The 24,025-nt window shown below is 48.0% G+C and overlaps 2 protein-coding genes across 6 annotated transcripts in view; one reads left to right on the forward strand and one right to left on the reverse strand.

Moving 5' to 3' along the window:
• Slc39a11 (solute carrier family 39 member 11) overlaps positions 1–24,025 on the reverse strand; it is a 440,696-nt gene that overhangs the window by 398,631 nt on the left and 18,040 nt on the right. The window lies entirely within an intron of this gene.
• Sstr2 (somatostatin receptor 2) lies at positions 13,853–21,072 on the forward strand. Of its 4 annotated transcripts, none has more exons than XM_059272056.1 (3): positions 13,853–14,120; positions 18,673–19,753; positions 20,092–21,072. In XM_059272056.1, exons 2-3 carry the CDS (start codon positions 18,761–18,763, stop codon positions 20,137–20,139), a joined length of 1,041 nt encoding a protein of 346 aa, XP_059128039.1. In that variant the 5' UTR covers positions 13,853–14,120; positions 18,673–18,760; the 3' UTR covers positions 20,140–21,072. The 4 variants fall into 4 exon arrangements, with proteins under 4 accessions (XP_059128039.1, XP_059128037.1, XP_059128038.1 ...); XM_059272054.1 differs by lacking the exon at positions 20,092–21,072 and adding an exon at positions 16,649–16,902 and having other exon boundaries at positions 18,673–20,053; XM_059272055.1 differs by lacking the exon at positions 20,092–21,072 and adding an exon at positions 16,682–16,902 and having other exon boundaries at positions 18,673–20,053.

Consider the following 24,025-nt stretch of genomic DNA (forward strand, 5'->3'; position numbering starts at 1 on the left):
AACCCATAACCCTATCACAGATGGCCCTAAATGGCCAGGACTTGAGAAGTCCTGACAGCTGCCTTAACTGCCCCAAAGGGTAGTCAACCATCCTGAAGAAAGCCAAATGCACTCTCTACCCAAGCACTTAGTGAGTCCTGCTTCTAGGCCACCTGCCAACACCCCGGTCACTCCGACGGTCCCCATGCCAGGCAAGCCTCCCTTCTGTCTACACTATAGCTTTCCTGGCTCCTGTGCCCGGCTTCAAGTCTCTGCCAAACATGAATGATAATGGTGGACTCCTTGCTATGGCAAGTTCTGAACAAAGAGCTTTCACTAGTTCTCAGGTGAGAAGTCTCCACTTATTCCACACTCAATTACAGCTGGGGGGACGGGGAATTATCAATCAGACCAAGTCGTGGGGACCAGGGTTTAGAATGCCAGTGTCTTCTGAGGAATACCACTCCATTCACAACAGTACCTGAGGCCCTATCAACTCAACTATGGCCCTGCCTGCCTCTCCCTCTCCTCAATTCCCTTTCATAACACACTATGTCCCCAAAAGGACACCATTCCACTGTCAGAACACAGAGCACACTGCATGGAAGCCATCTGCATGCACGCCTCTCCATCAATGCCACGTGTTTCTCCTTCCTTGGGCAGGAGCGGGCACGAAGCAAGAACTGGACAGATCTGATGAGGTGACTCTTGAAGGACCGAGGAGACCATAAAGGAAGGGGAGAAAGCAGGAGGCAGCGGCACCCAGAGTAAGGCTCAAACCAAGAGAGTTTCACGGACTACAGCGGATCTTGCAATCACTTGACCCCACAAGACCAAATGGACCCACATGTCACGAGAAGGTACCCCAACTAGACAGATATTTCCACACATCTGGCATAGTCACTACGTGTCACCAGCTAGAGTCCCTGTTCCTAGAAAACGGTCATGTACAGCAGATGTCAGGTCACCTCCAATCGCAGTGACAACAACAATGACCTGCTTGATGGAAAGTCTGGTGCTACGATCTTGCCGCCAGCACATTCACGGCTGACCCAGCGTGAGGCACCAGAAACTCCCTGGGATGGGGACCTTATGGCAGCTGTCCAAACCTAAAAGCGCTTAACCAACCGAACTGATAACCAAGTTCAAAGCTAACCAGGTTAACAATGTTCAACTGGTTTAAAGCAATTAAATGAGAATTTAAAATATCTTCACATGGCTCATTGGTTAAGAGCGCTTGCTGCTCCTGCAGAGGACCCAGGTTTGGTTTCCAGCACCCACATGGTAGCTCACAACCATCTGCAAATCCAGTTCTAGGGGATCCAACACCCTCTTCTGACCTCTGCTGGCGCTCATACACAACATAAAAGTAAATACATCTTTTTTAAAAATATAGCCAGACATATAAATTAATAAAATAAAACAGAACTCAAATGCAGACTGCCTGATAAGACGCCTGTTTAAATACAGCAGATGAGGGGGCTGGAGGGATGGCTAGGTGGTTAAGAGTTCTTGCTGCCCTTCCAGATAGACCTGAGTTCAGTTCTCAGCACCTACATCAGATGGCTCACAACTTCCTGTAACTCCAGCCCCAGGGGACCTGGTGCCCTCTTCTGGTCTCTGTGGGCATTGCAAACACATGGTATACTTACCACACATAACAAATAAAATATTTTATTAAAAGAGCCCAGCAGATTATCAATATGAGTTTCTCTTCTTGTTTCCATCTTAGTTACCATCCTATTGCTATGAAGAGACACCCTGACCAAAGCAACTCTAATAAAAGATGGTGTTTAACTGAGGGCTTGCTTACAGTTTTAGAGGGTTAGTCCATGATCCTCATGGTGGGAAGCAGACAGGCACGGCGATGAAGCAGTAGCTGATCCACAGGCAGCAGACAGAGAGTAAGAGACGGGGCCTTGTGTGGGCTTTTGAAACTGCAAAGCCACCCCCAGTGACACACCTCCTCTAACAAGGCCACGCCACCTAATCCTTCCCAAATAGTTCCACCAACTTCAGAAACAAGCATTCAGAGACATGAGCCTATGAGGGCCATTCTCATTCAAACCACCACACTCCTCTAAAATGACTGTGAAAAAAAACATAAAGCCAATGTTTCAAAGGGAGAATAAAATGATGAAAGAAACAACATCAAGCAGGAAAACCATGACAGCACTTTGGAAGTTGGAAAATGGCCAGGGAGACAGCTGACTTCATAAAGTAGGGGGGGAGAAGGGGGACATGAATGGAAATAAACAATCAGACTAAAACTCCATTCACATTGCAGAAGCTGTCCAGGGATGGAGGACCTGGAGAGAGGAGGGCAGTGGGCGGAGTCCATGATAAGCAGGGATGGAGGGCACCGGGTTGGAGAGAGAAGGGTGGTGGGTGGAGTCCGTGCTGTCCAGGACAGAGGGCCCAGGGCTGGAGAGAGGAGGAGGGCTGGTAGAGTCCATGATGTCCAGTTAGATGCTTAGACCTGCCTCACATTGCAATCCTCCTCACAAGGTGTTATCTTTGTAGGCTCAGACTGATCGGGCTTTGGACTTGGGGCTCTGAGGCCTACCAGAGGTGAAGATGGGGTACAAGGCTATATAAGGAAGGGAATTAAATACCCATCTGGCATGCCTAGAGGTGACATTCTACACCACCTCCTCCCATTTGGTTCTGTGAGCACTAGAACTATCATCCAGTGTTACAGAACTCCAGGATCCAGGCTGGAGTTCTAAGGACACTAACAAGTCAATGAGAACACTCTGTGAGTTGTAGAGTGTGGCAGTTTATAGTGAGTGTCAACTGGACAGAATCTAGAATCATCTAGGAGACAAACTTCTGGGGTGGGGGGGGGGCTCTCTAGATTGCATTGAGATGGAAGGATCCATCCTAAATGTGGGCAACACCCATTATGCACGCCAGGGCCCTGGACTACATAAAAAGGAGAAAGCAAGTTGAACATCTGAATTCATCTCTCTCTGCTTCCTGACTACAGATACCACATGACCCTCTGGCTCCTGCTGACGTGCCTTCTCATCAAGTGTCTGTGCTCTTAAATGGAGAGTCACACTAAAACCTTAAATTGCTCCAGGCAGTGGTGGTGCATGCCTTTAATCCCAGCACTTGGGAGGCAGAGGCAGGTGGATCTCTGTGAGTTCGAGGCCAGCCTGGTCTACAGAGAGAGTTCCAGGACAGGCTCCAAAGCTACACAGAGAAACTCTGTCTCAGAACAACAACAACAACGACAACAAAAGCCCCTTAAGTTGCTTTTGTCAAGTATTTTTGTCACCATGATGAGAAAAGGAATAAGGCACACAGGTTCTTCAACAGAAAGATCTCATTCTAGTTAGCCACACCTATGTAAGGAGAGCCTCCAAGAAGACATGAGTGCTTGTCACCAGGACAGAATGCATCTAGGATCACTAAGGACATCTCCAGAAAACCCTGAATGACAGACAAAAAATACATATGCTAAGGGACTCTGACAGAAATGGGCAAGCAAGAGTTAGAAGATTAAAAATCAGAACAGTCCTTAGAGACTGTGAATGAAAGGTCATATCCATGACATAATAACAGAAGGCTATAAACAGTGAATGCTTCTAGAACAAGCTCTTGGAGATTAAAAATACAATAGCTGAAAATTTTAAAAAGCAACACAAAAGTTAGAAATAAAATATCACACAGAAAGTAAAACAAAGACAATAAAAAAAAAAGTTGAAGCCAAGGGAATGAGAAGCATGGTCTACCTGAACAATACCAACACCAGAAGAAAGAAACTAAAGAAGGGAGGAGTCATTCCAAGTGTCTAAAGTAACAATAGCTTTTCCTAAAGTAACATAAGGAATACAAGGCTGGAGAGATGGCTCAGCAGTAAGAGCACTGGCTGCTCTTGCAGAGGAGCTGGATTTGGTTCCCAGCACCACAGGACAGCTCACCACCATCTGTAACTCCAGTTCCAGGGGACCCCATGCCCTCTTCTGACCTCTATGGGCACTGCACGCACATATATAAAACATTTGCCCACATAAAATAAAAATAAATAAATCTTTATAAAATGCAAAACATGCCTTATTAAATATTTATTTAAAAAAGAATAAGGAATATTGACAGGTGTGGTGGCATATGGCTTTAATAGCAGCACGCAGGAGGCTGAGGTGGAGGCAAGTCTGGTCCACATAGCAAGTTTCAGGCCAACCAGGACTATGAAATCCTGTCTCAAACAAAAGGTGGAAGGGGCCTAAGAAATAACACTTGAGGCTGTCCTCTGACCTCTACATGCACACAGACACACACCTCAAGAACAGCTCTTTTGGGGGCTAGAGAGATGGCTCAGCGGTTAAGAGCACTGACTGCTCTTCCAGAGGTCCTGAGTTCAATTCCTAGCAACCACATGGTGGCTCACAACCATCTGTAATGAGATCTGGTGCCCTCTTCTGGCCTACAGTCACATATGCTGTATACATAATAAATAAATAAAACTTAAAAAAAAAAAAAAAAAAAAAACAGCTCTTTTCCCTAATCTTGGAAGTGAAATAGCATTCCCATCACACCCCATCAGTCAATATGGGTGGTGTCACATAGGATGTGAATACCATGGGCTGTCCATACCAAGAGGTCAGATCATCTTTGAGGCTGGCTGTAATACACCTTTCCTCTGGAACAGTGGTTCTCAACCTTCCTAATGCTGCAACCCTTTAATACAGTTGTGGTGACCCCCAACCATAAAGTTATTTCATTGCTAATTCATAACTGTCATTTTGCTACTGTTGTGAATCATAATGTAAATATCTGGGTTTTCTGATGGTCTTAGGTAACCCCTGTGAACCTAAGTGGTCACGACCCACAGGTTGAGAACCATCACTCTGGAAGTTCTTGGAGGTGATGTTCCACCCACACAACCAAGAAAATCAGACCCAAAGGAGGAGCAAGGCAGGCAGGCCTGGGGAGATGGCTCAGTGGCTAAGAGCACTGGCTGCTTTTCTAGAGGACCTAGGTTGAATGCTGGACACCCAGATGGTGGCTCCCATCCATCTGTAACTCCAGTTCCAGAGGGATTCAATGCCTTCTTCTGATCTCTGTCTGGGTTCACTGAACACATGTGGTACATAGACAGACATGAAGGCAAAACACACACACACACACACACACACACACACACACACACACACACATAAAGTAAAAATAAACAAACCTTTCAAAGTAAGAGTGAGAAAGCTAACTAACCCCGAAAAGCCAGAGAGAGACTGACAGGGTAGAGAATGGGCAAGCTGTGTTAGGGACATCAAGGTCGGGTGCCACTGCAACCAAACCCAGAGAGAGGTTTCAAAACCAAAATGAAAGTAACACATGGAATCAATTCTCAACTGTCAGAATTTGAGGATGACTCATTGATAAATACATAGAAAAGTAAGCAACAAGAAAAATTAGGAAAAGAGGTAATCATTAACCCCAGGGGAAACCAAAGGCCCTACAAGAAAGAGGGAGCAGCCGAGAAGAGCACTTGGCTCAGATTTAAACAGTTACGTAGTTACAAAAATGTAAACACTGACTACTGATTTGATGGAAAGAGAGAGACAAGAATTGGGAGATTTAGAAGTACTGAGTTGGGAAGTCAACAGAACCGAAAAGAGAAAATTCAAAAAATAGAAGTGTCCATGCACCATTTATAACACAGAGACGTAAATCAGCAGGAAAAAAGAAAAAGAAAAAACCCAGCAGAAATAATTGGAAGCGCTTGTCCTCGGGGAGGGTATCAGAAGTGGAGGGCTGGATCAGGGCTCTGCAGTTTGTCCTCAGCAGCCCACTCCCACCCTCTCACTTTCTAAGACATCTTCATATATAATTTAATAAACAGAAAGCTCAATTCAAAATCAAAAGATTTTACTGGCCGAACAAACCCTACTCCCGCCTTGTATTAAAGACTGGTTCATATAATCAGCATATATTTTACTATATATACCTCAATTATGGAGGATGATGTAAGTTTAGGAGAAATTAACCAGGATGAGTCATTCAAGCCCACCAGGCAGCCTTTACCCATGCAGGGCACCAAAGCTGCCCTCGCTCCCAGCTCCCTACAGACATGCATCAAATAATCATAAAGTCATGTTCCACTAATTGCTTTCTGACAAACTGCCAGTTGTGTGGCAGTATACCAAAAACAGGGACAGAAACCATTTAGACATAACAGCTCTCTAAAACCTCCCTTGGACGGGGTGTAAGAGACCACGAAAAAACACTTGATTTCTAGAAGAGTCACAGAGGCAGAGATACCTCAAATCTAAATACTCCCCTGAATGTTTCCTGCTAAGGATTCAGGCTTAGGGTTGGGTTTTATGGGTTCCTTTGTCCCAAAAGAACACTATGGGAAGTTCAATCTCAGGGCTTAGAAAACAAGATTTTTCCTTTTTCTCTGATATACTTTTTGGTTTGTTGACTGGATGGATGCATGGATGGATGGATAGGTGGATAGAGAATAGCTGGACAGACAGATAAATGGATCCATGGATCAAATGATTGATGGATAGAAGGGTGGTTGGTAGATGCATGACAGATGGAAGGATGGGTAGGAGGTAAATGTTTGACAATGTATGTATAGATGGATGGGTGAATGGGTGGTTGAGTGGATGAAGGACCGAAGGATGAATAGATGAATAGTGGATGGATGATGAATAGACAGATGGATATAAATAGGAGTGGAGAATAGATGGATGATGGGTAATGAATGGATATATGGATTAATGGATGAGAAGATGGACAGATGAATGATAAATGGATGATGAGTAGATGGATGGATGGATGGATGGACGGATGGATGAGTAGATGGATGGATGATGAGTAGACAGAACTGCATGGGTGAGTAGATGGGTAAAATAGAGACTGTATAGATGAAGGTGCTTGTATCTACATAGAAGCACCACACAGAAAGACAGTCTTCACAGCATGATTACATTGTCAGTTGTGTGTTTTATGCTGGTGTTCTGTTTGTGCCAATCACATTAGAACTATACATCAAATGAGTGGTTGCTATTTCTAAACAGTCTAACAGTCAACTCACACTCAGAATTGCTTGTCCTAGAAAACTAAATATGCATTCAGTGTCACCACTGCCAAATCACTTTTTGGAATTTCTCTTTGAAAATTTAGCTTGGAGCTGAAACCACAAGGTTTAGAACAGACCCGTCAGTGCCAAATCTTCACGGAGGAGGTGGACATGATGTTTAGATCCAGCTCAAGTCTCATAAGTTGCTTAAAATTTTTATATGATGCGCATATATATGTCGCATAAACATTGTTTACGCTCTTTTTGAGTAAGCTGCAGTGTCATGCTCCGAGTCCCACCTCCCTCCCCAGTCACCTGCTCTGTCGGGTCACGTTGGCATCCTCAAAGCTCTTACTGACCTCTCCTAGGTGTAAGGATTCCCCCTAAGCCTGGCATCCCATTACTCAAAACAGCTGCCAAAAACAGAGCCCAAGAGTTGTCATGCTCCCTCTAACTCCCAAATAAAGAGTCTTTCTGGAGAGAAAGATTGAGTGTCTGAAGTAGCATGGAGAGATGAGATTCTGGCAGCCGCCACAGGGCCAATCTGTTTAGAAGCGATCCATCCAGTCACAGGAGAGCAAGTGGGGGAGGGGGGACAGAAGAAACATGTAGCCCTTTAGGGGGTAGGGGCAAGAAGAGACAATAATGACTCGCAGGATGAAGAAGCCTCCCACGGTCCCTCCCTGGACTGGCCATCTGTTCTGGGGCCCCTGAGCAGGCGTGTACCGTGACCGAACAAAGCCAGCCAGCCAGCTGTCCCACGAGGGAGAAGCCACCACTGAACCGTTACTTTGGAAAGTGGCCAGAGCACATCCCTGGGCATCACCCAGCTGAACAAAGCCTCTCTGGTCCTGCAACCGAAACCCAGGGCTCTAGGGAGCCCGGTCATGTGTCACGGAGAAGGGTGCGTGTTTCCTGCCTCATAGGCACTCTGGGCAGCACTCAGCAGAAGCAGAAACAGGCAGGCGGCTCCTGCTCCTGGTAACAGCTTTTCAAGAGCCTGCCCACATCCACTTGGGTAACAAGGCTCTTTCTATCGGGTTTGCCTCTGCTAGAAGCGGGGTACAGGAGGTGCACTTGTACTATCAGCTACTTGGGAGGCTGAAGTAGAAGGATCCAAAGGTCCCTTACTCCAGGAGGCTGTGTTTCTGAAGCCAATCCCTTTTAGCAGCTGCTGACATTCTCTCTCCTCATCCATGGTGACTCTTCCCTAAATGGCACCAAGGCCATCATTCTGAGTCACTCCGCAAGAGTAGCAGAAGGACGGAGAAGAGGGAGGAAGAAGAAAGCACAGCTGTAGAGAGGCCTTTGGGGTTCCATTCTGCAGGGCTGGAGCTGAGAGAACAGCGGAGGACCCTGAGAGGAGTTCTGTGTGCTCACGCCACCCTGAGGCCGGCATGGGAACTGCAGCCTCTTTGGAAGCAAGGGGTTTAAAAGCCCCTTCATTCCAGATTTCTCTTTCTATGATCTCAGATTCCCACGGTAAACTGAGGTCTGAACATGTGAAATGAACATTTCAGAAATAAGTCATTCATGAGTTCTTCTAAAAAAAAACACCTTTTCTTATATCCTACTATGGTTGCTGTATTTTATTATTAGTTATTATTGTTCATTTTGAATATGCCTAATTTAAAAACTAAACTTTATCATGAATACATGCATACAGGTAAAACATAGCCTACATAGGGTTTGGTATTAGGTGCCAGCCTCCACGGAGAAAGGAAAATATCTGGCTATCAACTTCAGTTACTGGATCAGTTCCCAGCTTCGGCTTGCTAGGGACAGAGGAGAGGTCCTTCGGCAGTAGAAATGCCTGACCCAGAGAAAGAGCTGGAATCCACAAAGGGACGAGGCATAATCTAGCACAAGGACAATTCTCCACCGACACCAAGCCACCATCTCCACCTGGAGACCCTCCATGGGCCTGTGTGTCCCCATGCACAGCTTCTGGACCGTTTGTGGGCTGCTGTGCCTCTCACAAGCTGAGACACACCATTCCTATAAGAACTGGCCAGAGGCCCTGAGATGCTGCCATTCTGTCCCGGTTCTGTCTCCCGAGGGCACAGACTCGGTGACAGGTTCTACAGCTTTGGTCTGGTGCAGGAGTGCAGAGGTTCCCAAGGCCCCGTTCTTGTGCTACAGTAAGCCCTGCACAATGACGAGGTTCTCGGGCTGGACAGCATTGAATCCCAAAGAAGCTTGAGAGTCAACAGAGATCCAGTCACTCAGGGGCTGCCCCAGTGCAGTCATCTAAAACAAGAGGCTTAGCTTCTGGGGCATCCCCACTCCAGCGCACAGTGAAAGCATCGGAGGAGCTCCAATGTGCTGGACTCCATCCCAGGCCTCGGAAACGAGACTCTTTAAGAACAGAGTCAAGGCAGTCCTCTTGATGAAAAGTCCCAGGAGCTTCTGCCGCACAGCCCAGCCTAAGTTCCCCCCTATAGGTAGCTGTCCTTTCTCCCCTCTGCTCGAAGAAGGGCAGCAGATTATTATTTTAATTATATTTAATTATATATATATTTAATTATATTATATTATCCACCCACACTGCAGATGATAACCAGACACTTCTGAGCAGGAAAGCAGGCTGGGGAGGAGTAGACAGCTGTTGGAGACTCCCAGTATTTGAGAAGTGTTCAGAATCATCCACAAAGACAACCTGAGGCTAAGGACAACTACAGATAATTAAAACTAGGGCTGGGGTGGCTCAGTCTGTTAAGTATTTGCTATGTTTGGTCCCTAGCACCCACACTTAGAAAAAAAAAAAGGCAGAGTGTGGTGGTGCATGCCTGAAACGCTCAGTGCTAGGGAAATGGAGACAGGTGGGTCCCTTGTGCATACCTGGTGAATTCTTCCCAGTCAGTGATCGTCTCAAACACACACACACACACACACACACACACACACACACACACATACACACACACACACACTCACACACACACACACATACACACACACTCACACAGAGGGGATGGGAGAGAAGTCAACAAAAGCTACCCACCAGGAGAATGGTCCCTCTTCCATATAATCAGGTTGCAGAAGATGGATCTGCCAAGCTCTGTTGCTCTGGGTAACTGTACTGTGGGTACTCACAAAGCAGGTAACTTCTGTCACTTGAACTGGTAGCTTTGTGGCCTTGAAGAACTCAATCTCTCTGTGCCTTGGCTGGTCTATTCATGAAAAAGAGTATTGATCATGCTTTATAGGACCATGGTGAGGGTTAAGCGAGTTAATATAAAGTACCCAGTGCAGCACACAGTAAGCACTCAATACATGTTCAAATGTATTCATGGGAAGGTTGCCAGGGCTAAATCAAGTGTGAAGGTCAAGGGGTAAAGGTCAACCAGTTTTTTACTGCAAGATGTCTTGAAATGACCATGCTAATGGTGCAAGTGGCAGGTGCCAAAAGTATCAAGGCTCACTGAGGTCGTAGGCATGTGCTCCATGCAGACAACGGGCCGGGAATACATGATACCTTACGGTATTCTCAGCAGGCACTCTATACACCTCTCCTGAGCTGTCCACACTCTCCTCCTGAAAAGCCTGTAACATGATGAGCACTCCAGTAAGCACTCTGGATGACATCCTGGAGAGAGCTACATCTTTCCCAACTCTCATCAAGGACTTGTTCCAGGGTGAGTGCAGGAGAATCTTGTTATGGTATCAGGAATGACATGCTAGGTGAAGAGAGGTACTGGGATTGGGCCGTGTCCTGTGGAAGAAGCTTGATGCTGTCAGTCAACTGGACTCCTGCCTTTCTATTCCCTGGCTAGATGGCCTTGGGCAAGTCACCTGGCCTCTCTGAGTCTGGTCTCCTTACTTATACAATGATGGGGCATTGGCTCTGAACATCAGAGGCTCTGAGGTCTCTCCTGGGACCAGCAGTTTTCGTGAACTTCCAGTAAGGCTGGGAAGGGAATGGGAAGAGGAGGGAGGAAAGGAATAGCTGGATCCAGACTTAGGAGCAGTCTCCAAAGAGGCTCCACACAGCTCACCCCCATAAAGAAACAAGGTGAAGTGGTACCAAGCCAGGATGGACAATGCAAGAAGTGGGGAGAGAAGAGAGGAAAGGAACTCATGTTGCCCTCTGTGTATCTAAGAGGCCATCAAGCCCTCTAGGCCAAATGGTTCTATCTTTAAAGAATTATGGTAATCACATGCTGTAGCTTCCAAACAAATCATCAAAGCTGGGTGTGGTGGCCCATACCTGCGATCCCAGCACTCAGGAGGCAGAGGCGGGAGGGTCACGAGTTTGAGGCCAGCCTGGATGACAGGGTGAGTTCCAAACCACTGCACTTTGACATTCTGAAGCTCAGGGGCCTTGCTCCTTCTCCACCCACAGAAATAGCACGCATGCTGAGGACTGAGACCATGCCAGATGCCTGGTCCACCACCTAACACCCCCAATCAGTCCGGCTCTCCTCCTGGGGTTCATACTTCCCTCTAAGCTTAACTGCAATATTCGCTCTCACCGAATTGATGGCAAAGGAACAATTTCTCCCCATTTAGCTGACAGTGCCTCCAAGCGACCAGACAGAATGACCTACTTGAGACTTCCCCAGTCTCTGTTGCCTGCTGAGCTCCCAGGCTGTGAACTTCTCCAGAAGAGTGTGCTAAGCCCTGGCCTGGTCCTTTGTCCCATTTCCATTCTTCATTTCCTGCCACCTAGTGTCCCTCTGATAAGTGCCAAAAGGGAGAAGTGTGTCATTTCATCGGCTTAAAGCTACCAAACAAGCCAGTGAGGAGGTTATCTCCTCCCCGACCTCGGCATTTTTCTGGCTCAAGGTTTTGTTACTCAGTTCCTAAAGGAGCTGCTGAGGAAGGACAGGCGCGCTGCAGATTGCTGGGAGAGTGTCCAAAGAGCAGGGCATTGCCAAACACGGAGTGGCAACTGTTGAAGTTGGGGGGCCCAGCAAAGCCAGCAGCCATTTCAAAGAGTTCTTTGGAGGCACTCACAGGCCAGGGGAGGGGAGAGAGGCACACACGAGTTGGACAAAATCAATAATTGCTCTAGATGACATTCTCCGCTGTCAAGGGCAGTGTTCAGATCTCACTGGGTCAGCTGCCCAAGAGATGGGGTGTGCCTGCAGTTCATCCCCGGGGCTGAGCCTGCCAGACTTGACTCGGCGAGAGCTGGGGTAAGACTTCACAAGCGTGTGAAGGGTGGGGTATTGTATACAGAAATGCTCTCCAGGTTGTTTGGGGGAAGACTGTTTAGCTGGCAGGAGCAGCTTGCTTTTTGCTGGTGGTGTTGATATGAGATTAGAAATAGAGAAACCAAAAACGGTACACCGCCCCCTGGGGGTCACCTTGGGTGTAGGGGAAGGAATCGCTGTGAAGCAGGGGTTCCTGTTTTGCATGAGTTATTTTTCTAAACAATACACCAACTAGGCAGCAAGAGTTGATGGACTTTTACAAGGTCACATGATGGGGGGAGGGATCTGAACTCAGAATGGGCATTTCCCGGCTCTTCATTCTTCTCTGTCCCTGGAAGCTGGCTGGGGTCACTGGATTTAGACTGGAAGTGGCAATATGCATTGTAACAACTGGGTCACAGGGTCACAGGGGTGGGAGACCTTCCCCTGAGCCTTCTGTCCCCCAGAGTCACTCCCTCATCTTGAGAGCTGCACTATTCAGCCCCTCAGGCCTGCCCATAAAAATCTAAAGGCAAGCTGACCCCTAGTGCCACTAGGACCTAACTGAACCCCTAGCTCAATCTCTACCAAGTTCACAGGGTTCAAAATAGCCAATATCTCACAGAGACGGTGCCAGTGGGTGCCTGTGAGTGACACCCTGACTTAGAAGCAGTTCCGGGCTGCTTCTATCTGCTGGTTGCCTTTCCCTGTCTAAACTCACCATAGGCAGAGCCCATGCCTCCTTGCAACACACACACACACACACACACACACACACACACAGAGCTTCTGGATTTATGCTTTTCCCAGATGAACCCGCAAGCCAATCATAAACAGGATGGTCAGATCAGGGCAGCTAAGCCCACAGAGAAAGCTAATTAGGGTTTGCTTTCTGATTTCCCATGCTCTAGGAACTATCCAGGGTGTGTGTGTGTGTGTGTGTGTGTGTGTGTGTGTGTGTGTGTGTGTGTGTGTTGAGAGGGAATGGAAGGGAGGCTACAGGATTGATTATGACTTATTAAACTATTGGAACACCGACTGACTCATCACAGTCAAAAAAATAAATAGCTACAACTTGATGCGACACATCTCCCACTTCTTGCTCGTCCCTCTTTGCTCCCGCAGAGCGCCACAGCGGTGTAGAAGGAGTGGTTGGGCTGGGTCAAACCAGCAAGCACTGACTGGCAGGCTACATTAAAGCTAGGAGAGACTATGGCCCCAGGGCCTCCAGCTAGGAAACCTGTCGAGCCCCGCAGAGCCCCTGCTGGCTGCGGGAACAGAAGCCAGGTGCGGGCACACACACCTGCAGACGCCTGCAGCAGGATATCTGCTTGCTGTTTTCACCCCCTTTTCCCTCTGCCCTGAGCCTGGGACTGGTCCGTGGTAAGGCACGGCTTTGCAAACTTGAGAACACGACTTAAAAGGTCCCGGAGCGAGTCTAGGTTACCCCAGCCCCTGCACCAGCTGTCTGGAATTTGTTGGGTAAAACAGGACTGAGTCTCCGAAATCGGAGAAAAATCAGCACGAGTCCTCACCGGGAGGAGTCGTAGGGACATTGACATTACTTCATCCAGGTTCGCTGTCCCCTCCTCCCCGGGCGCCCTCAGGATTCTCCACTCTGCGCCTACAGGACTGGGTGGGCGGGGCGAAGCTGCTGTGACGTCAGAGCGGGGGGCGTGGGGAAGTGTGCCCAGGGGCTGCCACCCGCCTGGGCCAATGCTAGCGGTGCAGCCACCGGCGCGCTCGCGAGGCGCCCGGAGCACCAGTCCGCTGCTGGGTGTCGATGATCTGCAGGCCAGGCTAGCTCTTTCGGGGCCCAGGCTAGCTCTCTCAGATGCCAGAGGGGCCCGTACGAGCCAGCCAAGGAAGCTGAGAGCCCAAGAGCCAAGCTGCTGCACTCACGGGCGCCCGGCTGGATAAAGGACAGCTTCTGAGTGCTGGAGAACCGAGAGCTCGTGGAAAGCAAGGTGAGGGGGGTGTGTGGTTGCCCGTGTGTGTGCATATGTGTGTGTCACAGAGAGATGGAGGGAGCGACGAGCGCACTTGGGCACCTGCGTGCTTCTGCGCTGGGGATAGAGCGCTGATCCCGGCGACCTGCATGTTGGTCCCTGCGCGCAATTCTCTGCTTTTGTGCCTTTGGAGGTGACAGGTAGAAATGAAGGATGCGTATCCTGGCGTCAGGGGTGGAAAGGTAGTGTGTTCTAGGACGGATCTGTCCGCACAGCCACTGCCCAGGTGCGGTGGCGTGTGACCCGCGAGCCCGAGTGTCCAGGTGGTAGCTGGATGGGGACAACTTATTTTCTAGCCACCTGCGAAACAGCCCTGTGCAAAACAGCCCTGGTCCAAGGAAAGCGAGACCAGCTAGAGAAGGGACATGCCAAGTGCCACCACAGGGCTCCTGAGTCCGCACCCTGAGACTGAGACCCAAATTAGGGAGGGACAGTTGATGGGGGGCATCACAGAGAGAAGGAAAGTGGGTTTTTCCTTTTTTTTCAATCGCCGGATGGAGAGGCTGACAGATTCGTATGCGGTCGGGTCCCTCCTACACCCCGCCGCCCTCGGGCAGAGACATCTGTCTAGATTGGAGAGAACCAACCACTGAACGGTCAAGTCCCCAAGCGACTGTCTGTCCCTGGCACCTATCCCTGACACCTCAATCCCCTCTGTGTATCGAAGCTGGATGTGCAGGCACCACGGTCCACAGGGAACACGTTGTTTCCAGGGTCAGCGAGTTGATGGCCCCAAATATCCCCCACCCCGCCGCCGCCGCCGCCGCAGCACTAACTCTGCGATCCTGAGTCTTGCTTATTTACCCCCCTCCCACCCACTCAGCCAGTGCTGAGGGGCACTCTAGCGCCTTAGTGAACCACACAGGGCTGCTGTCTGTGCTGGTACCGGTTCAGTCTCCAGCCCCAGATTCTTGGAGTGGGGTGGGGGTGAGGGTCTCTAGCAGGCTTAGGGGAGAGGGTCTTGAGGGCTCACAATGGAAAGATGTCAGGACGTCAGTGACACTAAATCGGAGTGGGCTCTATCGAGCATATGGGAACAAGAGAGGATTCCTGAGACCGTGGAAACCTTTCTCTCCAACAGAACCAGGACTCTCTCAGGGGAAACCACCCACCAAGGCACAGGCTGATATTTAACAGCCCTGACACAGGGGGAAAAAAAAAACAAAGCAGAAAATCAGACTTCCTGGTGCATTCAGTTTAACCACAATTCAACAAGTATCGACTGGTGGCATTTGGAATTCTTTCGGTGAGACAAATATAAAATGAGAAGCGGTCACTTGGGGATGTTAGGCACCTGACTAGTTATACAGACTCCCTAGGTTTTAAGCTCATGTCTTCCTTGGAGGAGTCTCTCCTTTTCCATGGAGCTCCCCAGCATATGACCTACACCCACCTTCCAAGGCTCTGAATCTCTGTATGGATCTTCCAAGGCTCTGAATCTCTGTATGGCTGACCTCCCCAACGTGGAGGTGTGTCTCAGCCAATTATAGAGAAAAGTGACACCCTCCCACCATGCATTCTGCACAAAGGGCAGAGTTCGAGCTGAAGAAGCACATTGGGCCCTGTACCACCACTCCTCTCTTCCTCCTCCTCCTCTCTTGGCTCTAGATAGGGATTCTACAGCCCCAGGGGTTCTTCAGTCTCAATCAGACATTGAAATTTACCCTCTCATGGTACGTAGATGCACAAGCTAATGGTTCCTGTAAGGTCCGACTGCAAGCAGCTTGAATAGGATTCTGGGTCTGTAGAATTAAGTAACTGACAAGATGGGGAAGGGAAATAAACCAGTGGAAATAACCCGAGTTAATCTGGGGATACAGAAACAGTTTCTTTAAAGCTTCCGGTTCTAATAGCTGCCTGCTTCTGCTTGCTTACCCAATGCAGACACATTGCAGTGGGTCCCCCAAATACAAATGCAAGATCCCAGACCTCACTGTACCAAACATGTGCTGGGGAAATTAACGCAGAAAGAAAAGCCAGGCACTGGCAGTACAGAATGAATCAGAGGCAGAGGTGGGCAAGGAGCACCTGCCTGTTGCTGGCTACATCTTTGATTTCTCTGCAGTCTCTACCAGCATCAGGCTTTCACTTGGAAAAGTACTCTGCTTAGGGGAAATGCGTCAGGCAAGTGAAGTAGTGGTGCTGTACATTCCAGTCCTTCACCAGCTCCCCTCTTCCTGGATGGACCTCCAACCCTGAGCTCTTATATACACAAGACCCAGCCCCCAAAATCCTGAGAACACCCCCCACAGCCAGGGAAGAGTGGTGTTCTAACACACTTTGTTCATAGCCTTATCTCCATGCAATTCACACACTACCTGACTTGACTCCCTTGCCTGACTCCCCTATGGAAGTATTAGCAGCTAGAGAGCTCCATCAGAGTGACACACACACACACACACACACACACACACACACACACACTGATGTTTTATAACTGTGGTAAATCACTTAATTATGGATTGATCTCGTCCTTTATATCTTAGGCCAAGCAAACAGCATTCTCATTATTTTCTCAGCATGGAGGTCACTCAAGCCCAAGTACCAGTCACCAACTTCCATCCAGTGAGCATCAGCCAGGACACGTTGAAAATCACAGAAGACTTAGGGCCAGGTGGCTCATGTTCAAGTATCCACTCCAAGGATTTTAACTCTCTAAGCCTCAGTTTGCACTTCGTTAAGTGAGGGAGGACAGTTTCCTCAACTCCCACGATGGTTAGGGAGACCAAGGGGACAACAGGTATGGATGAACGCCACCAGTTTTTAATAGCCTCTTTTGACATTCATGAACAGCCTGCATCCATCACCTAGCTTCTGTTTTTGCCCTAATCTGTGAACTGCAGCAAAAGGCCATGCATTGCAGGGAATGAGGTGTGTGGGGGGGGATCGGCTTTAGGAAAGGGCTTTCCTAAGCGGGGAGTTGGGTGGGGAATGGAGGGCACTGAGTATTGGAAAAACAAAACCAAGAAGAAAAATCGCCTAAAGCACACATTTAAAAAGCAAAAGAAAGCCACACTCTTTCTTTAAATATTGAAGACTATAACTTGATTCACTGTAGGCAGGTTTCAATAAATTAGAGCTAATGAGACAGCTGGGTGGGGATAATATTTTCCTGCACAATGTTATGCTTTTGCACATATTTTCCTTCTCTTATTTATCCTTCTTGACCCCCGCCCCCATGTTGACAAAGGAGAGTCACAGCAGTTAAGGGCTGGGCATGAGGTCACGTGGGCCTCAACCATGGTGCCCAGATTTGTCCTTCCTTTAAATTCTTGGATTTTCCCACCATAGTGGTCTCTGAGTGGAAATGCTCCCAAGCAGACATCAAGCCTGCGTGGAATTCTTCATGGGGCTTAGAGTGCTGGTGTCAGCCCCCTCCAAGGTCAGGGGCTGAAACTCACTAAGATCTGCTTTTTTTTATAGTCTGAACCAGTCAATTCCTTAGGGGTCAAAGTCTATGTGTTTCAAGTCATAGCCATCCGCCACATGTGCGTCATCAAAGATGATGGTTTAACCCAAACCCTTCCCCCACCATTTCAAAAAAGACCTCAAAAAATCTGCAGGCTGACAGGCAGGCTCTCAGCTAAATGGAAAAAAAAAAAAGAAAAGAAAACTTGCTTTTTAGTTGAAAATACATCTAGGAGAGCAAGGCATAGTAGCTCATCCCTGTAATCCCAAGCCCAGGAGACGAAGATAGGAAAAGTGCTGTGAATATAAAGCCAGCCTCAGCTACATAGTGAGTTCCAGAGTTCCAGGCTAGCCTGTCTCATACAAAAGGGAGGGAGGGATGGAGGGAGGGAGGGGCGGATGGGGGAGGGAGAGAGGGAGGGGCGGATGGGGGATGGGGGGAGGAGGGAAGGAAGGACTGAGGGAGACTGGGGAGATGGCTCAGTCAATAAAACACTTAACTTATGCGGGGCGGTGGTGGCGCACGCCTTTAATCCCAGCACTCTGGAGGCAGAGCCAGGCGGATCTCTGTGAGTTCGAGGCCAGCCTGGGCTACAGAGTGAGTTCCAGGAAAGGCGCAAAGCTACACAGAGAAACCCTGTCTCGAAAAACCAAAAATAAATAAATAAATAAATAAAACACTTAACTTGAAGCAGGAAGACCCGAGTCAACCCCTGAACCCATGTGAGAACTGCTCGGTGTGGTGATGCGTCTGTAATCACAGCAGTGTCGGGGGCAGACACAGGTGGGTCCCTGCAGCCAAGGCTACAGGGTGAGAAACCCTGACTCCAAAGGGGCGTGGGGTGCTTTGCCTCCGTAACAACAGCTAGGACTAGTTTCTGGCCTACACACACACACACACACACACACACACACAGAGAGAGAGAGAGAGAGAGAGAGAGAGAGAGAGAGAGAGAGGCAGCTGCACACACGGAAATACACAAAAGAAAGAGAAAGAGCGAGTGGTAGGAAAATGTCTCAACAAGAAGATAAACCAGGCAGGTGGAATACGGGAGTCTAAATAGCTCGGGACTGATGGTTACTTTTCTTTTTCTTTTCCCAGATGTCCCAGTAGGTTCTTGGTCCCCCGAGCCCACTGAGGTGAGAGAAATCTCTGGGCTACTTGGTTCTAAACTGACTGAAAAGCAGCCATGGAGATGGCATCTGAGCAACTGAATGGGAGCCAGATCTGGATGCCTTCCCCATTTGACATCAATGGGTCACTGCGGCCAAGCAATGACTCCAACCAGACAGAGCCATATTACGACATGACAAGCAATGCGGTCCTCACGTTCATCTACTTCGTGGTATGCGTTGTCGGACTGTGCGGCAACACACTCGTCATTTACGTCATCCTCCGCTATGCCAAGATGAAAACCATCACCAATATTTACATCCTCAACTTGGCCATTGCAGACGAACTCTTCATGCTGGGGCTGCCCTTCTTGGCCATGCAGGTGGCACTGGTCCACTGGCCTTTTGGCAAGGCCATCTGCCGGGTGGTCATGACTGTAGACGGCATCAATCAGTTCACCAGTATCTTCTGCTTGACAGTCATGAGTATCGACCGTTACCTAGCTGTGGTCCACCCTATCAAGTCAGCCAAGTGGAGGCGACCCCGGACCGCCAAGATGATCAATGTGGCTGTGTGGGGCATCTCTCTGCTGGTCATTTTGCCCATCATGATATATGCTGGCCTCCGGAGCAACCAGTGGGGGAAGAGCAGCTGTACCATCAACTGGCCAGGTGAATCTGGGGCATGGTACACAGGGTTCATTATCTATGCCTTCATCCTGGGGTTCCTGGTACCCCTTACCATCATTTGTCTTTGCTACCTGTTTATCATCATCAAGGTGAAGTCCTCTGGAATCCGAGTGGGATCATCCAAGAGGAAAAAGTCAGAGAAAAAGGTCACCCGAATGGTGTCCATCGTGGTGGCTGTCTTCATCTTCTGCTGGCTCCCTTTCTACATCTTCAATGTCTCGTCTGTGTCCGTGGCCATCAGTCCCACCCCGGCCTTGAAAGGCATGTTTGACTTTGTGGTGATCCTCACCTACGCCAACAGCTGCGCCAACCCCATCCTCTATGCCTTCTTATCTGACAACTTCAAGAAGAGCTTCCAGAACGTTCTCTGCTTGGTCAAGGTGAGTGGTACGGATGACGGGGAGCGGAGCGACAGTAAGCAGGACAAATCCCGGCTGAATGAGACCACAGAGACCCAGAGGACCCTCCTCAATGGAGACCTCCAAACCAGTATCTGAGATACCTGGAAACACAGCACGTGCGCGCATGCGCGCGCGCGCGCGCACACACACACATACAAGCCAAGCCTGCCTCCTGGCAGTGTGCTTCCCCTCACCTGCTTCCAGCCTCCCCACCCATCAGAGCTGGCTTCTAGAACAGACTGTTCTACAGGAGCCCAGTTCAGAGGACAGGATTTGAGGCTGATTATGTCTCCCTTAAAGTGAAAATTTTCGTGCAGGCAGACAATTCAAAGTCTGGAGAAGAGGACATCCTTGCCTGGGTGTGATGTTGAGGAAAGCAGCCGCCGGGAAGAAATTGGAAAAAACAAACAAACAAACAAACAAACAAACAAAAACCTAAACTAAACCAAAACCCTGTGTATGTGTGCTTATACACTACGTAATCTTGTGATCTGATATTTACATTTGTGTATTCCTACCTAGTCTCTTCGGAGCCAGTACATACACGTCTTGTGTTTGTAAACTGAAGTAGCTAGTTCATGCGTGCTAGTGTAGGTGAACATTTACCAAAACACTGAACCTGAAGAAATGAACCTGCCATGACAAGCCAACCAAGTCTAAACTTCCGGCATCTCTCTCACATGGGCCTTTTCCAGACCCAGGAGGAGCGTGAGCGGTATGTTCATATGATAATATGTTTTTGTAAAAAAAAAAAAAAAAGGAAAAAATGGTGAAAGTAAGGTATTTTTGTATTCTCCTTCCTGGAGGGTTCCTCAGCTATATAAGCTTCTCGCCTCCCAGGCGCTGCCTCTGAGCCTGGACAGTTGTCTCGTCCATTTCACACACGTTTGTCAGAGTAAGAAGAGAGAGGAAACATCCTGTGAGAGTCTGAATATAAACACGAGTTTGCCTCTCAGATACAATCAGTTACTCATTTACCCGAAAGGACTGGAAGGGTTGTGGTCATTGAGCACTGTGTGTATCAAGACAAAGCATGCTTTGTTATCAGATTGGATGTTTCTCTCCTCAAATTGCTTTAGTTTTACTTAGGGAGACATTGGGGAAGGGGTGGGATCAGTGACCTGAAAGGCAAAATACAGACTATGATGCTTGTGGGTAAACAATTTGCTCCCCAACACACACACACACACACACACACACACACACACACACACACACAAATAAATAATAATGAGAAGAAGAAAAATGAAGTAGAATTATACCTTTAAAGAGAAACCATGAAAGTGTTTTGTTTTTGATGCCGGATAAAATGAAAGAAAACAGAAATGTAATTTGACAGCTCCTCAAGGGTGTTTTGGGGTTTTGTTGTTCTTGGTTTTGGGGATGTTCTTTCTTCCTGTCTATGTATATGTGGTATACATTGTGTATTTATGCCTGTGTCTCTGTGTGTGCACATGTACATATGTGCATGTATGTGTATGTATGGCGTGCATGTATGTGCCTGTGTGTGTGTAGGTTAGAAGTTGACTTTGCTGTCTCCTTCCACCATGTTCTACTTTATTTACTAGGCAGGGTCTCTTGTTGAATGTGAAGCTTTCCAGTCAAGCAAGCCGGCTTGCCTAGAGGATTCCACTTCCACCCCCCGGAGCACTGTTGTTACAAATGTGCTGCCATGCCTAGACAACCTTTACGTGAGCCTTGGTATCCAGATTCAGGCCCTCACATGTGTGTTACCCAAATGAGCCATCTCCCCAGCTCTCAAAGGAGTTTTTATGTATTTATTATTAGTGGGGAGGGGGCGTGCTTGTCATGGCACATGTGTGGATGTCAGTGGACAACTTTGGGGAGCCTGTTCTTGCCTTCCACCTTTATGTGGGTTATGGGGACCAAACTCAGGTCACCAGGCTTGCCCAGCAAGCACGTTCACCCATGAAGTCATCTCCCTAGCTCTCTAAGATGTTTTTTGGAGGACTTTATACAAAGCCGGAAAGTCACAGTACTAAAGACTCGGGAACAGGGCTTAGATGGAACATTCAATCAAGACCAGCTAACGGAGTATATAGGTGTGTGCAGGGCAAAGGCTGGGAGCCCCATTCTTCACAGGGATGGCTGTGTGGCCTCCTTCCTCAGTGGTGCATGCATGGAGTGCCATACATGTCATGATATGGCCTCTCCAAGCTGCTCCTCACACTACCAGTGGTGTTTATTTGTTTCAATCTGTAGATGGGTTTGGGTACAAATGACAAGGAAAGACTCCGCCCGCATCCCCTCGGTGGTCATGGCTCTAGGATCTGAAGAAAATACAAATGAAGGTGTGTGGGAGACGCTGCTCACGCTGGGGTCCAGAAGCATCACTTTAGCCTCCCACCTGTAGACTTTAACTGTATTTTAAAATGTGCTTTCTTCTTCTAGCTCCCTCAGCAAGGACTCTTCAGTGGTCAGAATGGCTGACTGTCCTACCTCTGGCCACCCTACCTTCTAAGGCTACATCACTCATCCCCAAAACTACTTAGTATGGCTTAGGAAGATACATTCAGTGGGCCTTGTGATAGGCAAATAAATCCACCCAAAAATAAAACATAAAACAAGACTGCAGGGGCAGTTGTTGCAAAAAGACAAACATATGCAGAAAAATCCCAGACTGTTAGCAAAGGCAAAGTTAGCTAGGAGTTCAGCTTTGGGCTGGTTTCTTGGCAACCACAACAAACAGTGAGTCACTCCTTTTTCCGCTTCTATACAAACGGTGAAAAATCGGAAAGAAACACTATAGATACAATGTTATCATTACAATTGGAGATATGTGACTTGAATAAATGCCCTTTTTCTTTTTTCACTTAGGGAAATCTCTCTAAGAAACCCAGAACTGATGACAATTATTTCAGGAAGATAGGTCAGAGTGACTCTATAGTGTTCATGTCCCCATACTTGAGAAATTGTCTCCAACAAGGCTTTGATCCTAAGCAGCCACCAATGACCTCCAGATGGGATGTCTAAGCAGTGTCTGTGGGTACTCAGCAACAGGATGGTCATTTGGGCAGGAAGAAAGGAACCTTAACATACATGGTACAGGCTGGGAGGTGGATCAGTCAGGAAAACGCTTGCCTCACGAGTTTGAGGACTTGAGTTCAATCCCCAGAACCCATATGAAAAGTCACGAGCAGTGCTGTGTGCTTGCAATCCCAGCAATGGCGGGAGGCGGGTGGAGAGAGATGGACCTCTGGAAGTACATAAACCAGCTAGCCTGGCCTACACAGTGAAGGTCCGGGCCAATGAGACCCTGTCTCAAACAAAAAGTAGTGTGCCTAGGGATCAACACCCAAGGCTGTCCTCAGATCCACACACACACACCCGCCCTGCCAACCCATGTGCATTCATACACATGAATACACACAATATACACCCACACCACTTACCACACACACATACACATACCGCACACACATACATACAATACACACACACCACATACCACACACACATACACACAACACACACATATATACAACACACATACCACACATACATACACACAACACACACATACACATAAACACACACACCCAACACACATACCCACACACAAAAAAAACACATACACATACATACATACAACACACATACCACACATACATACACACAAGCACACATACAAGATTGATGCTTAATTCCATACAGATAAGCAGTCAGGTTTCATGATATGGAAATTTATGTTTCACCTGTTAAAGCACCTATATTTATATTTTAATTAAAATTTTAAAATATATTATTTTATATGTATGAGTGTTTTGCTTGCATGTACGTCTGTGTACCATGTGTATGCCTTGTGCCTGTGGAAGCCAGAATAGGGCACTGGATTTCTGGGGACTGCAGTTACAAATGGTTGTAACCATGTGGCTCCCAGGAATCAAACCTGGGTCCTCTATAAGAACAGCCAGTGATGTTAACCCCTGAGCCATTTCTCCAGCCCCGAAGCATCTTTTTTTTTTTTTTTTTTTTTTTTTTTTTTTTTTTTTTTTTTTTTGAGACAGGATTTCTCTGTGTAGTTTTGGGTGTCTGTCCTGGATCTTGCCCTGTAGACCAGGCTGGCCTCGAACTCACAGAGATTCGCCTGGCTCTGCCTCCCAAGTGCTGGGATTAAAGACGTGTGCCACCACCACCCAGCGCATCTTATTTTTAAAGATGACTTGTTCTCTGGATTTCTTTTATCCAAAAGAGGAATGAAAAATGTTAACACAATTTTGGTTCACAAAG

The sequence above is a fragment of the Peromyscus eremicus genome, chromosome 8a (assembly GCF_949786415.1).
Source record: "Peromyscus eremicus chromosome 8a, PerEre_H2_v1, whole genome shotgun sequence".
Taxonomy (NCBI): domain Eukaryota; kingdom Metazoa; phylum Chordata; class Mammalia; order Rodentia; family Cricetidae; genus Peromyscus; species Peromyscus eremicus.